The 15,852-nt window shown below is 40.1% G+C and overlaps 1 protein-coding gene across 1 annotated transcript in view; it reads left to right on the top strand.

Moving 5' to 3' along the window:
* LOC106096005 (ras-related protein Ral-a) overlaps positions 1 to 15,852 on the top strand; it is a 112,319-nt gene that overhangs the window by 59,640 nt on the left and 36,827 nt on the right. The window contains 2 exon segments of the mRNA XM_013263507.2: positions 1,704 to 2,091; positions 3,857 to 4,017. Of these exon segments, the coding sequence (XP_013118961.2) occupies positions 1,939 to 2,091; positions 3,857 to 4,017 (314 nt within the window). The 5' untranslated portion in view covers positions 1,704 to 1,938.

The following is a 15,852-nucleotide window of genomic DNA, read 5'->3' as shown; positions in this document are numbered from 1 at the left end:
TTTTTTTTTATAAAAATTTTGTCTTTAGAGATAATTTTAAAGAAATTTTGTCTTAAAACAATAAGGCACGTGCTGAAATTTTGTCATAAGAGAATATTACGCTGAAATTTTGTCTCTAGAAAAATATCCTTAAAATTTTTTTAGAAAAATTTTATTAAAATTTTGTTTTTACTAAGAATTTCATTACAATTTTGTCCTTAAGAAAAATAATTTTAAGGCGGCCCTGGCCACAGCAAAATGTTGTCTTTGTAGAATATTATAAATATAAAATTTTGATATTATAAAAAATGTTAATAAAAGTTTTGTTTAGAATAAATTTGATTTAATTTTTTTCTTTAGACAAAATCATTTTGTTGGGGGCTCTGGCCCGAGCCTGTCTACATCCTTGGCTCCCATATATATTTTTCATCCGATATGGCCTTTCAAGGCTGTAGAAGCTACAATTTTGGTCCGATCTTTACAGAAATTTATCATGAGGTGTTTTTTTGACGTCCTCATATGTGTGCGAAATTTCTTCAAAATCGGACCAGATTAACATATAGCTCCCGTATATATCTTTCATCCAATATGGCCTTTTAAGGGTGTGGAAGCCTTAAATTTTGACCCATCTTTACAAAATTACGAAGGAAACATTTTATTTAACGTCCCACTACGTGTGCGAAATTTCATCAAATCCGGTCTAGATTTAGATATAGCTTTGACATATATCTTTCATCCGATATGGCTCCTTAAGGCTGTAGTAGCCACAATTTAGGTCCTATCGTAAGAAAATCTTACAAGGTTCTATTCAATATTTCAAAAGGTATGCAAATTAAAGTCTGAATAGATTTCAACATAGGTTCCATGTATGGAAAGAAGTACGTATAGTCGGTGGTGTAGGGTATTATATAAATGGCCCCGCCCGACTTTTGCCTTTCCTTACTGGTTTATTTATATATTTTCTTTTTTCTTCCGATTACTTATTCCATTTTAAATTCTTTATTTTCCTTTCTTGTCCAATTTATCACCAAGCCAAACTATCACCATAGTTTTCTTATTTTGGGGTTTTAAACGCCTGCACCGTTAATTTATTCAAATTTGAAATTTCATTCATAAACAAGTTTTTGTGACGCCTAAAATTGCCGTAAAGTTTGTTGTCAGCTTTGAATGACTGATTGGACGGACGGGTGGAAGTGTTTGACTCGCCATCCATTGTAGTAAATGGCATAGTTCCGATACAGAGTCTGTCTGGTAATTACAATATGGACATTTCGCAATACGTTCAATTATACATATCTACTGTCTGGCAATAGTTTTGCCAAGATTTGCTGCGTACTTTTTTTTGTTTTCATACGAGTAGATGATGTGAGAACTGTAGGGGTTCCCATTATATTTCTTTTTGGTAGGTTGGTTGTCCGTCCATCCAGCTGTTTACTGCTGACGATGGCAGGGGTGTTGATATATATTTGGCCATATGCCATAAGACTGACTGAATTTTGATTAAATCGATTTTGTGCAGACATCTATAAATTGAATTCCAATTTTTTATTGCTTGCGTACATAAGTGTGTATGTATGTGTGTGTGTGTTTTTTTTTTGGTATTTTTGCAATTTTATGGAAAGTTTAAATCATTGTTATGTATTTATAGTATCTCCATAGCTAAAACATTTTTTATAAGATTTCCTATAAAATGTATATCTTTGCTTTTTCCATTTTCTTTGCAGTAATTCCTTGGGTATTTTTCCACACCCATTTGGTACTGAAACTCAAGCCGCACCAACTTAGAGAACTGACGCAATTTTTATATACACAACAAACTTAGAAAATATTGATCCTAGAAGATTTATACAAACAACCAGAAGCAGAGAGAGAGAGAGAGAGAGTGAAAGAGAGAGGCAGTGACGTTACAAAGCATTACAAAACCAACGACGACGCATACATCACAGCATCTCAGTCAAAATGAGTAAAAAGCCAGCAGCAACACCCGCGTTACACAAAGTGATTATGGTTGGTAGTGGTGGTGTTGGTAAATCAGCACTCACACTACAGTTCATGTACGATGAATTCGTTGAGGACTACGAGCCAACCAAAGCAGATAGTTATAGGAAAAAGGTAAGTGTTACAAGTGAATAAAGTATTTACTGGGGATTTTATGATCATATTTGTATATCATCCTTTACTTACTTTACTTTAATTGACTATGACAGAATATTTTTTCCATTAGCCGAACATAGAATAGCTTTCCACCGGCCACCGGAAGCAGAGGTTAGCATGTCCGCCTATGACGCTGAACGCCTGGGTTCGAATTCTGGCGAGACTGACTTTTCAGCGGTGGTTTTCTCCTCCTAATGCTGGCAACATTTGTGAGGTATTATGCCATGTAAAACTTCTCTCCAAAGAGGTGTCGCACTGCGGCATGTCGTTCGGACTCGGCTTTAAAAAAAAGGAGGCCCCTTATCATTGAGCTTAAAACTTGAATCGGACTGCACTCATTGATATGTGAGAAGTTTGCCCCTGTTCCTTAGTGGAATGTTCATGGGCAAAATTTGCATTTGCAGAATAGCTTTTCAAGCGCCTCGATCTTCTGTGCTCATTTTATAATCTCTGACACCAAGTTTCGAGGTGTCTCCCACCACTTACCATCCCGGTTTGCGGGTACCACCGTGTTTGCCTTCAAAAGACTTCTTTGCGGGAGCTTCTTCATCCATTCTGATAACATGACCTAGCCAACGTAGCCGTTGTATTTTGATACTTATAACTATGTTATCGTCGTCATACAGCTCGTAGTTCATACGACGCCTATATTCTCCATTAACGCAAATCTTTCTCTCAAACACTCCAAGTACTGCCTCATTTGTTTTCACAAGTACTCATGCCTCAGAACCATATAACAACGGGTAGTATCAGTGTCTTGTATAGTGTAATCTTCGTCTGTCGAGATGTGGCCTTTTTCTAAACTGCTTACTTAATTTAAAGAAACATCTGTTTGCCAGCGTTATTCTTCGCTTTATCTTAAAACTAGTGTCATTCGTTTCGGTTACGGCGGTACCGAGGTAGAAAAGTTGCTGACTATCTCAAAGTTGTGGTTTCCAACTTTCTCCATTTACTTTATCTGCTCGGTTGTACAAGGCGTTTTGGGAGTTGAAACCATCCATACGATGACTTACCACCATTTACTGCCAGACCTTTTTTCACTGACCCTTTTGATTCTTTCAAAGGCTGCAATTACTACTTCCGGTGACCGGCCTATGATGTCGATGTCATCGGCATAGGCAAGTTGCATGTATTCTCTTGTATTAGTGTGCCATATCTAATCACATCTGCATCTCGTATAGTCTTCTCCAGCAGGATATTAAAGAGATCACATGATAGGCTGTCTCCTTGATTGAAACCTCGTTTGGTATTAAATGTTTCCGAGAAGTTCTTTCCTATTCTTGCTGAGGAACGCGTATCAGCAAGTGTCATACTGCGTATCAGTAGTGTCATCCTGCACATTCTGTTTTGTCTCCATTCTTTTATAGCCAATCTAGCCAGATTGCGCAGACAAGCTGATGCATACGTCTTATCAGCGTCTCGCCTCCGGTCTTAAATAGTTCGGCAGGTAACCCGTCGGCTCCTGCTGCCTTGTTGTTCTTCAGTAGGGTTACTGCTACTTGGACCTCTTTCTGACTAGCCATCATCAGGGATTGGTTCTGCGCTATCCTTTTTGCCGCCAACATCACACACTAGCAGTTGGGTAAAATGTTATTTCCATTTGTATACCATCCACTAGGGGTTAACCAGTTCAGACAGATTTGATGGATAGATCTTGAAATTTGACTTCTTTACGTACTTTTTTATTTTATTGTTTCACTTTTTTTCTGGTTTCTCTCCACAGGTTGTTTTAGATGGCGAAGAAGTACAAATAGATATATTGGACACAGCCGGCCAAGAAGATTATGCTGCCATCCGTGATAATTACTTTCGTAGTGGTGAAGGTTTCCTGTGTGTATTTTCCATAACAGACGACGAAAGCTTCCAGGCTACACAAGAATTTAGGTATGTAAAATCAACTGAATAATAATTTTACCAAAAAGGGAAAAACAAATGACCAATCTGTGACTACCAGTTTGCAGATTAAGGGATTTTCAAAACAAATTTTTAAAATTATATTCTATCGACATAAAGTTCAGAAAATGTTTTTGTATAGGAATTAAATTAGAGAAAAGTTTCCTATTGAAATTAAAAAATGTTAAAGTTATAGTCCGATTCGGTCCATAAATGAATTGAATGCTGAACATTGTAAAAGTCATTGTGTAATATTTCAGTCCATTCGGATAAGAATTGCGCCTTGTAGAGACGGACTCAAGAAGATCGGTTTATATGGCAGCTGTAACAAGATATAGATCTATTCAGACCATATTGGGCATGTATGTTGAAGGTTATGAGAAAAGCCATTATACAAAATTTCAGCCAAATCGGTTGAAAATTGCCATACTTATCACAGTTGTTGGAAGTCGTAACAAAACACCTCATGCAAAATTTCAGCCAAATCGGATAAAAATTGCGCCCTTTAGAGGCTCAAGAAGTCAAGATCCCAGATCGATTTATATGGCAGCTATATCAGGTGATGTACCGATTTACGCCATACTTATCACAGTTGTTGGAAGCCGTAACAAAACACCTCATACAAAATGTCAGCCAAATCGGATGAGAATTGCGACTTCCAGCGGCTCAAGAAGTCAAAATCCAAGATCGGTTTACATGGCAGCTATGCCAGGTTATGAACCGATTGGAACCAAACTTAGTACATTAGAAATGATACCAAAACACCACGTGCTAAATAACAGCCAAATCGGATAAGAATTGCGCCCTCTAGAGGCTCAAGAAGTCAAGATCCAAGATTGGTTTATATAACAGCTATACCAGGTTATGAACCGATTTGAACCATACTTAGCATGGTTGTTGGAAGTCATGCCATAACACCACGTGCAAAATTCCAGTCACATCGAACGAGAATTGCGCCCTCTAGCGGCTCAAAAAGTCAAGACCCAAGATCGGTTTATATGGCAGCTATATCAAAACATGGACCGATTTGGCCCATTTGCAATCCCAACCGACCTACACTAATAAAAAGTATTTGTGCCAAATTTCAAGCGCCTGGCTTTACTCCTTCGAAAGTTAGCGTGCTTTCGACAAACAGACGGACGGATATGGCTAGATCGACTTAAAATGTCATGACAATCAAGAATATATACATTTTATGGGGTCTTAGGCGCCTATTTCGAGTTGTTACAAACGGAATGACGAAATTAGTATACCCCCATCCTATGATGGAGGGTATAAAAATAAATTTAGAATAGAAATAGGTTTGGGTTGAAAGGGTAGCCCACTATGAAGGGTGAGTCCACTCGGAGACCAGTCTGGCCCATTGTGATATTGTATTTAAAACAAGTAAGAACGTCCCAAGTTTGGACGGGCCGAATCTTGAGAAGCCACCACCATAGATTCCGGTACAAATGGACTTAATTGAAGAACTCATGTACACTTTACGTCACATCAGTCAAAAATTTAAGCTTCTAAGAAGACTAATCGAAAGATCGGCTTATATGAGAGATATATTAAGTTATGGACCGATTTGGACTGTACTTGGCACGGTTGTTGGAAGTCCTTCCGACGCGGGATAGCTGTTAGCACCACACACCACATCTGTGTGGTGTTCATTGCTGTCACGAGAAGCTTAGCTGCGAGCTACCGGATCCACTCAGGTCCACAGGTTGCGATTAGTGGAATGCTCTATACTGAGTAGTTTCAACTGCAGTCGGGGACAATCAGCGGTATTGAGCGGAGAGTCTCAGTGGGAGGCCGGACTGCACCGGCTCTTGCCCAAATACTGAGTGCGTATGATGCTCGATATGACAAGGCGAGTTATTGGCGCCTTTAAATAACCAATGGCCACACTGTTCCCTCAGCGATCAGCCCTTTGGACCGGAACGAGCTTGCTTACCTACAGGAGCTCGACGAGGATCGCCACCTACACATGAAAATGTAGTGAGGTTCGGTTAGCTTACAACATCAACAACTACATTGGAAATCGTATACACCGTGCAAAATTTCATGACCATTGCAGGTTCTTTGGGCTCAAGAAGTCAAAACCGAAGATCGGTTTATGGTGGGGCTATATCTATATACGGAAATATATGAGCGGGATATGGTGTGGATGTTGGAAGGTGAAAATGTACTTTGCGTATAAAATTTGAGCTACATCGGACAAAAATGTAGGCTTCTAGGGTCTTAAGAATTCAGATCCGGGAATTGATTTATATGGGGGCTATATCCGCTTAAAGACCGACTAGGATCATAATTGGCACGGATATTGAAAGTCAAAAAAGAATTCTTTGTGCCAAATTGGATGGAAATTTAGGCGTCTAGGGGCTTAAGAAATCAAAACGGAGGGTCCGTTTATATGAAGGCTATATCAGTTTATAAACCGGTTAGAATTTTACTTGGTATGGGTATTAAGAGTCAGAATAGAAGTCTATGTGCCAAATTTCAGCAATATCGGATGGAAATTGAGGCTTCTAGTAGTTCTAGAAGTCATAATCGGAGATCGGTTTATAAGGGGACTATATCAGCTTATGGACAGATAAGGATCATACTTGACTTGGGTGTTGAGAGCCCGAAAAGAAGTCTTTGTGCCAAATTTAAGCCAAATCGGATGGAAATTGAGGCGGTTTATATGGGGGTTATATGAGTTTAGAGGCCGATTAGGTTCATACTTTACTTTGATGTTGAGTACGAGAATAGAAGTCTTTATGCCAAATGTCATGAACATCGGGGGGAAATTGAGGCCTCTAGGGGTCAAGAAGTCAAAACCGGAGATCGGTTTATATGGGGACTATATCAGTTTAAAGACCGATTACTATATTACTTGACATAGGTGTTGAGAGCCAAAGCAGAAGTCTTTGTGCCAATTTTAGCCAAGATCGGATGGAAATTGAGGCCTCTAGTACTTCTAGAAGTCATAACTGGAGATAGGTTTATATGGGGGCTATATCAGCTTATGGACAGATTAGGATCATACTTGACTTGGGTATTGAGTGTCAGAACAGAAGTCTTTGTGCCAAATTTCAGCAACATCGGATGGAAATTCAGGCCTCTGGTTGTTCAAGAAGTCATAACCGGAGATCGGTTTATATGGGGGCTATATCAGTTTACAGACCGATTAGGATCATACCTGGCACGCGTGTTGAAAGTCAGAACAAAAGTTTTTGTGACAAATTTAAGCCAGATCTGCTGCAAATTCATACCTCTAGGGTAGTTTGGCTTATAGGGGGCTATATCAAAATCTTAACCGATATGGCCCATTTGGAATCCCCAACGACCTACATCAATCACAAGTATCTCTGTAAAATTTTAAGTGGATATACTTATTCCTTCGACCGTCAACGTGATTTCCACAGACGGAGGGACGGACGGACACGTCGAGACGATCAAGAAAGTAAAGGGTGATTTTTTACGAGCTATAGGAAAGTTTTTCATAAAAAAAACACTTTAAATTCAGAAAAAAGCATGAAATCTTTATTTTGAATCGATAATACGGTCCATATAATTTAATGTTTGAAGATTAATTCATGCAAATGTTGACCGTGACTGCGCCTCAAGTGATCCATCCGTTTAGTCTAATTTTGGCATACTCTTTCCAACATTTCGGCCGGTTACTCACGAATAAATGCTTCCATGTTATCTTCCAATACGTCAATGCGTTGAAGCGGGTTTGTCTGTATAGACATGAGCTTTAACATAGCCCCACAAAAAAATGGTCTAAAGTCGTTATATTGCACGATCTAGGCGGCCAATTGACCGGTCCCGAACCTGAAATAAAATGTTCACCGAACTCGCCTCTCAATAAGTCCGTTGTTACGTGTACTGTGTGTCATGTAGCATCTTTGAAGAAGTACGGTCCAATGATGCCACCAGCCCACAAACCGCATTCGGGAAAACTTGGTTATCAGATTCGTGCTCTACACCCAAATACCATTTATTTCAGCCCCATATTACTATGGTCGATAAATTTGTCCTATTTGTGCGTGTCTTGGGGAGGTGTGACCCCCAAACACTTGGTCCTACATTTGCATATAAGATTCGTAATCTACTCTAATGCCTCTTATTTGAGCCCCATATTGCCATTGTGATATTTTTGGGAAAGAGTGCACCCCCAGAAACTTGGTCCCGATCAGTGGTATCAATTTGAGGTGGGCATCAATTTCGTGCTCCTCTCCCAAATACCTTTCATTTGAGACCCACATTGCCATGATCGATAGATATGTCCGATTTAGGAGTGTTTTGGTTTCTTGGGTGGTCCCCCAAACACCTAAAATTGAATATCGAATACGTTTTCAGCTCTTAAATACCTTTCATTTGAGTCCCTTATTGTCGTGATTGGTTTATATATTTATTTAGTGGGTTTTGGAGGTGGACGGACCCGCCTAGGCTCCCCACTCGAAATATGGTTAGCAAATATTGTTTTTTGTTGTTGTTGTAGCAGTTTATTGTGTTTTATCTTACGTCTGCTTGATTCTATTGAGTGTCAAGACCCAGGAACTCTGCGACCAAGGTGGGGTGCATCCACAGGGATCTGGGTCTGAGTCGAGTGGGTCGGGCTGGGCAGTTGTGCGGTCACTGGTTACAATTAGGACATACATCTTGCACGTCGGCATCAATCCTTGCTCTGTAGGTGTTGAGGCGGCTCCATCTGCCGGATTGTAATTGAGCCAGAACTACTCTAGTTTGCCGGGAGAGGTTAGCTTCTTCAGGTGCAATGGGAGGCGGTCGTTCTCCAAGGACTATATTCACCCGGTAGCCATTTACCGCATCTGCCACCGTGTCTGCATGAATGTTGTCTAGACCCGCTTGATATGCCAAATATAGATATACCAAATATTGGTTTTTTGGTTACTATAAGAGGACATACAAAATTTCGCTTAAATCGCACCATCCATCTCCGTGATCTGGTGTTTTTGAAAATTAGGGTAAAGGGGAGGGTCCGCCCCCCCCATATGATATCATAAACTGTAGTACCCAATTCACAACGGGATCACTATGTGAAAATTTCAAGAAAATCGGTTTGGTCGTTTTTGAGTCTATACGGAACAGACAAACAAACAAACCAAAAAACAAACACAAACTGATTTTTATATCCACTATCATAGGATGGGGGTATACTAATCTAGTCATTCCGTTTGTAACATCTCGAAATATTGGTCTAAGGCCCCATAAAGTATACATATATTCTTGATTGTCTCGTCATTCTGAGTCGATCTAGCCATGTCCGTCCATCGTCGAACGCGTAAAGCTTGAAATTTTGCATAGATATTAACTATTGATGTAGGTCGTTGGGGATTACAAATGGGCCATATCGGATCAGATTTGGATATATCTTCCATATAAACCGATCTCTCGATATGACTTCTAGAACACCTGGAATCCGCAATTTGGTTTGGCTTAAATTTTGCAGACAGTGTTCTGTAATGACTTGCAACAACTGTGCCAAAAACGGTCCAAATCGGTCTATAACCTGATGTAGCTCCCATGATATAGCTCCCGATTTGACTTCTTGAGCCCTTACAAGCCACAATTTTAGTCCGATTTGGCTGAAATTTTGCATGTTGTGTTCTGTTACGACTCTCAACAACTGGTCATATCGGGTAAATTTTTTGATATGATCAGTTCTAGATCTTTAGAGTTCACCCCAAAACCCACCTAGTCGTCTAGTTTGGAGCCATCCGTATAGAAGTCAACGTAACTTCTATTACCAGGGATATCGAAGTACCAATGGGTTCTGTCAGCAATAGTAGACACCATATGACCAAAGAGATAGCTTCCTTAATCTCACGCCAGTGGTCGCTTCAATTTGTCCAGAGGCATTAGATGTAGGATTAAATTCAGTGCATCAGAGGGTGTCGTCCTCAGTGCGGCTGTGATGAACAAGCAAGCCATCCTTTGGATCCGGTTGAGTATTAAGCAGTAGGTGGACTTTTAAAGCGCCGTCCACCAGACCACAACACCATATAGCATTATGGGTCTGGCAACTGTAGTATATATCCAATGCATGATACGCGGTCTAAACCCCCAACTTTTCCCAATGGCTCTTTTGCAGGTGTATAGGGCAAAAGTTGCTTTTCGTGCGCTTTTCAAAATGTTGGATTTGAAGTCCAATTTTCTTGTCCAGCCCCCCAAATTGGACGTATTTGCTGACCTTAGCAATATGGAGCTCAAATAAAAGGTATTTCAGCGTAGGACACAAATCTGATATATATCTGATAGGGCCAAGTCACTGAGTGGCCGCCCATAAAATAAAATAAATTTGACCAACATGGTCGTTGGCTTGTATTATACGCTAAAGTTTCAATTTATTATATATTTTGAAGTTTCTTATCGAAAACTTTGTTATTTATCTATTGCCTTTCATTTGCGCTTTTCTTTTAACACATAGTGTATGTAATTTAATATCCGCTTTGGGTATAACCACATGATAAGATTATTACATGCAGTGTTTTGTCTTTATTTTAATTTAACCTGCATGTGAGATGCTGTTGTGGCCTTCACTTAACATCCTCTTTTAAGTTGGTCGTTTTCTGTCTTCTCGCATTCGTATGGAAAACATCAAACAGCATCTTATGCTTAGTATTACAATGCAAATACGAGTCGTCTGTATGATGTTTTTTTTTTGTCATTTTTTAGTTTTACATTTACTTTTCCTTAACACTTTCTCAAAAGATAACGCCTGTCAGCACACTGTGATGGTAAAAATCGTATTTCATGGAGCCAACCGGCACAATTGTGGTGGAGCCCAATGGCTGCCGTTGCGGCAGGGGCACCACGACGTTGCTGCTAATGAACATAGTCATATTAATTTCAAAGTCTTAGCTAATTAACACCGCATTGACCGCATCTCTGTTGTAGTTGACAACGACAACGACCGTAGTGCATAAATTCGCAGGTGGAACTTGTTTTAAAAAGAAAAGTGTCAACGGCACATTGTCAATGTCAGAGAAGATTAAACTGGAATGGTCTGTGAGGTTTTGACCCGCAGATAGGTCACAAGGTAGCATGTAAACGAAATAATAAAAAGACTTTCGACGACATGGGATTTTCACAAAAATTCATCGCATTTCCCAAAAGCTTAATTTTTTCTAGCAAATATATTTAACGTTTAATTTTAGTAAAGAAATTCATCGAAATTTTGCAAAAGCTAAAAATTGTCCCACCAATATCTTATTAAAATAAAGCGGGAAGCATTATTCTTTAAGTTGTAGCTTTACAAGTCTAACAAATGTCTAACAACTGTTGTCCGCATTAAAGAAAGGAAATTTTAATTTCTTTCTCTTATATTGTAATTGAGCCCTATATTGACACGGTCGGTAATAAAGTCCTGTTTTGGGTTGGTACGGTCCCTCAGATATATCGCGACCAATGTGATTATTTGTGATCTACTCCCAAATACCTATCATTTAAGCCCCCTATTGCCATGGTCGAATAATATGACCGGTTTTGAAATACTTTGGGTTGGGGTGGCCATCAAGGCACGTTGCCCTGAAAGTAGATATCAGATTCGTTGTCTACTATCACATATCTTTTATTTCAATCGTATCGAATATTACCGTAGTCAGTTAATATGTCCAGATAGGGTGGTGTTTTGGGTATGGGGCTCACCTCCAGATATTTGATCCCGAAAGAGAATGTTAATTTGCTCTACTCCCAAAGACCTTTCATTCGAGACACATAATCCCGTTTTGGGGGTGTAGCGGTTCCCCAAACACTTTGCCCCATATTTCGACATGCAAATACAAATTTGCCCATGAACATTCCATTAAGGAACATGGGAAAACTTCTCACATATCAATGAGTGCTGTCCGATCTAAGTTTAAGCTCAATGATAATAGGACTCCTTTTTATAGAGGGTCCGAACGCTGTGCCACAGCTTTTCAACCTAACCTAACCCACTCTGTTAGGTTAGGTTAGGTTGAAAAGAGGGTGCAGATATTGGGTTGCCCAAAATGTAATTGTCGGTAATATAGTATTGGGTTGCCCAAAAAGTAATTGCGGATTTTTTAAAAGAAAGTAAATGCATTTTTAATAAAACTTAGAATGAACTTTAATCAAATATACTTTTTTTACCCTTTTTTTCTAAAGCAAGCTAAAAGTAACAGCTGATAACTGACAGAAGAAAGAATGCAATTACAGAGTCACAAGCTGTGAAAAATTTTGTCAACGCCGACTATATGAAAAATCCGCAATTACTTTTTGGGCAATCCAATAGTAATATAGCCGGCGTTGACAATTTTTTTTAACGGCTTGTGACTCTGTAATTGCAATCTTTCTTCTGTCAGTTATCAGCTGTGTCTTTTAGCTTGCTTTAGAAAAAAAGTGCGCAAAATTTTGTTTACATTTGTTTGTTTGGCGTCAATTTTAATATGGGTACCACATGTATTGAAACAAATTCATTTAACAAACCGAATCAACGCTTGTGATATGCACCTTAAACGCAATGAATTCGATCCGTTTTTAAAACGAATCATAACTGAAGATGAAAAATGGATTGTTTACAACAACGTTAGTCGAAAACGATCATGGTCCAAGCATGGTGAACCAGCTCAAACCACTTCCAAAGCTGATATCCACCAAAAGAAGGTTATGCTGTCTGTTGGGTGGGATTGGAAGGATGTGGTATATTTTGAGCTGCTTCCAAGGAACCAAACGATTAATTCGGATGTTTACTGTCAACAATTGGACAAATTGAATACAACCATCAAGAAGAAGCGACCAGAATTGGTCAATGGTAAAGGTGTCATATTCCACCAGGACAACGCTAGACCGCACACATCTTTGGTCACTCGCCAAAAACTGAGTGAGCTTGGCTGGGAACTTTTGATGCATCCACCATATAGCCCTGACCTTGCACCATCAGACTACCATTTATTTCGATCTTTGCAGAACTCCTTAAATGGTAAAACTTTCGGCAATGATGAGGCTATAAAATCGCACTTGGTTCAGTTTTTTGCAGATAAAGGACAGAAGTTCTATGAGCGTGGAATACTAAATTTGCCAGGAAGATGGCAAAAGGTTATCGAACAAAATGGCAATTATATATTTGATTAAAGTTCATTTTAAGTTTTATTAAAAATGCATTTACTTTTAAAAAATCCGCAATTACTTTTTGGGCAACCCAATATTAATCCGTCCCATGTCACTATGGACATACACTCTAAAACTATAAAGTAACCTCTAAAAAGAAAATTTTATGTTAGGAATTCCTTAATTGTTTTCAATACCACTCCCTTAAATTGGTTCATGTCTGATATTGTATCTCCAAATAAGAACCAGTATCTGTTGGACGCGAAAGCCGTGCAATGACAAAGGAAATGCTCCAACGTCTCATCATCTTCACCCGCATGCCCTACACATGCTATCACTTGCCGTACCGATTTTACATAAGTGAGCTCAAAGTCCTATGTGTCCCGTTATGATACCAATAGCTATACTGTCCTCCTTCTTGTTCCCTTTCAGTAATAGATTCGTCTTCTCACGATCTGGTTCCTCTCTAGGGATTTTCGCCGTCCTACCGACCGTTTCGCTGTTCCACAATGTTGCATGCGCATTTGACGCCCACTCCCTTAACTTGGACTGCGTTGACCCGAAAGGCTTTAGGTAAACCAAGTTTATTGACGGCAGTCCTCTGGACTTCACCGCCAAATCGTCTGCCCTTTCATTTCCCCTTACTCCGTTATGGCCCTGCACCCAATCGATGCGGATTTTCCCATCCTCAGAGAAGGCGTCAATCTCCTTCTTAGACTGTAAGACTGTTCGTGACCTTACCGTCCTAGTTGTTATTGCCCTTATGGCAATTTTACTGTCGGTAAAGATGTTCACACTCGGCGTCCTCGCATTAGCACCACACCACTTCACGCATTCCGTGATCGCCCGGATCTCCGCCTGCAGGACCGTTGTTGTTGTTGTAGCAGTGTGTTGTACACTGAGGCGGCAGCCCTTGCCGATGAAGGACTTCATCGGGTCAATCCGGTACGTACAATCGGCTGCCATGGGATTGACCTGCAGGACCGTATTATGGTCTGGCAGGGCCACTCTGTCCTCTAGCTTTTTCCGTGTAACAAAATCTTCCAGATGGCAATACTAGGGTTTCGTCAATCCAAGACTGTGCCGATGGCAGCACACCACTTTGTTACCATCTATCATTTTTTGCCTTTCGGGTTTGATCCTGAAGACTTAGCTTACATGTCGCTAGAGGCATCGCAGTTCCCCTGGACTGTGTAAGGTAGTTCCTAGTCTCGTAAGCTCGTTAGCTCTACAATTCCCTGGGATACCTCTGTGGCCCGGCACACAGAACAGAACGGGTTAATTTTGAATTGTTCAGCCATCTCGTTGAGAGACCTGCACAAGTCGAGGGGGATTTTTGAATTTAGAAATACATTCTCCGGGTATTTAATGACTGCTGGCTGAGATTACATCTTAGCCATTCCACCACTTCTTTAATTGCAAAAATCTCCTCTTGATACACACTGCAGTGGTCGGGTAACCTTCTCGATATGACCAGTCCAAGTTCTTGAGAGTACACCCCAAAGCCCACCTGGTCATCTAGTTTGGAACCATCCGTATACATGTCTATGTTACTTCTATTACCTAATCGATTCTATCAGGTATAGTGGTACAGTCGCAATCCATGAAAAATGCTACGAAATCCCTACTTGGGTACCAGAAGCCTCACCCATGAAACTAATGGTATGACCAAGAGTGTCGAAATGGTATAGAATGTGTGCCTCCTAGTCAGAATGAGGTCCAAGTAGCAGTGGCCTGACTGAAAAACAACAAGGCGGCAGCAGGAGCCGATAGGTTGCCCGCTGAACTTTTTAAGACCATGAAAAATGCCAAGAAATCCGTACTGCGGTACCAGAAACCTCACCCAAGTAACTCAAGGCATGACCAAGGGTATCGAAATGGTATAGAGTGTGTACCTCCTAGTCAGAATGAGGTCCAAGTAGCAGTGACCTGACTAAAGAAGACCAACGCAGCAGGAGCCGATGGGTTGCCCGCTGAATTTTTTAAGACCGGAGGCGATACGCAGATAAGGCGTATGCATCAGAGAACTGCGTGAGATCCAAAATTTGGCACTCAATAGCCACTTTGACCAAAGCAACTGCCTGTATCGCATGCCACATAAAAACAAAGTTAGCTGGAAACACACGCACAAATACAATTTCGAAAAAACTTCTCAGATATTGTGGTAGTCGGAGGAAAGCGTTGTACAAAATTTTGGCAAGATTGATCAATAAATGCGCTTACAGTGGCTCTTGGAGTGAAAATCGGGCGATATACGTATATGACAGCTATATCTAAATCTGGACCGATTTCTATGAAATTCACCAGTGATGTTAAGCTCCATAAGAAAATCCTTTCTGCCAATTTCCAGAGAATCGGTTAACAAATGAGCCTTTTATTGCAATATTTCTCAAAATCGGACGAACATACGTATATGGGAGCTATATCTAAATCGGAACCGATTTCGAGAAAACTTCTCAGATATTGTGGTAGTCATCAAGGAAACCGTTGTGTATAATTTTGGCAAGATTGGTCAATAAATGCCCTTGTTGTGATTCTAGAAGTTAAAATCGGGCCATATATATACCAATATGAGAGCTATATCTAAAGGTGAACCGATTTCCATGAAATTCACCAGTAACATCGAGAGCCGAGAGTCTTCTTGCCATGTTTCGATAGAATCGATTTACAAATGACCATGTTATTGCATTCTTACTGCAAATTAGACAAACATATATATGGGAGCCAGATCCAAATCTTAACCGATTTTTTCCAATT

Source organism: Stomoxys calcitrans, chromosome 4 (assembly GCF_963082655.1).
Source record: "Stomoxys calcitrans chromosome 4, idStoCalc2.1, whole genome shotgun sequence".
Lineage (NCBI taxonomy): Eukaryota > Metazoa > Arthropoda > Insecta > Diptera > Muscidae > Stomoxys > Stomoxys calcitrans.
Note: the sequence above shows the minus strand (reverse complement) of the source record. Positions and strands in the feature narration are given on the sequence as shown.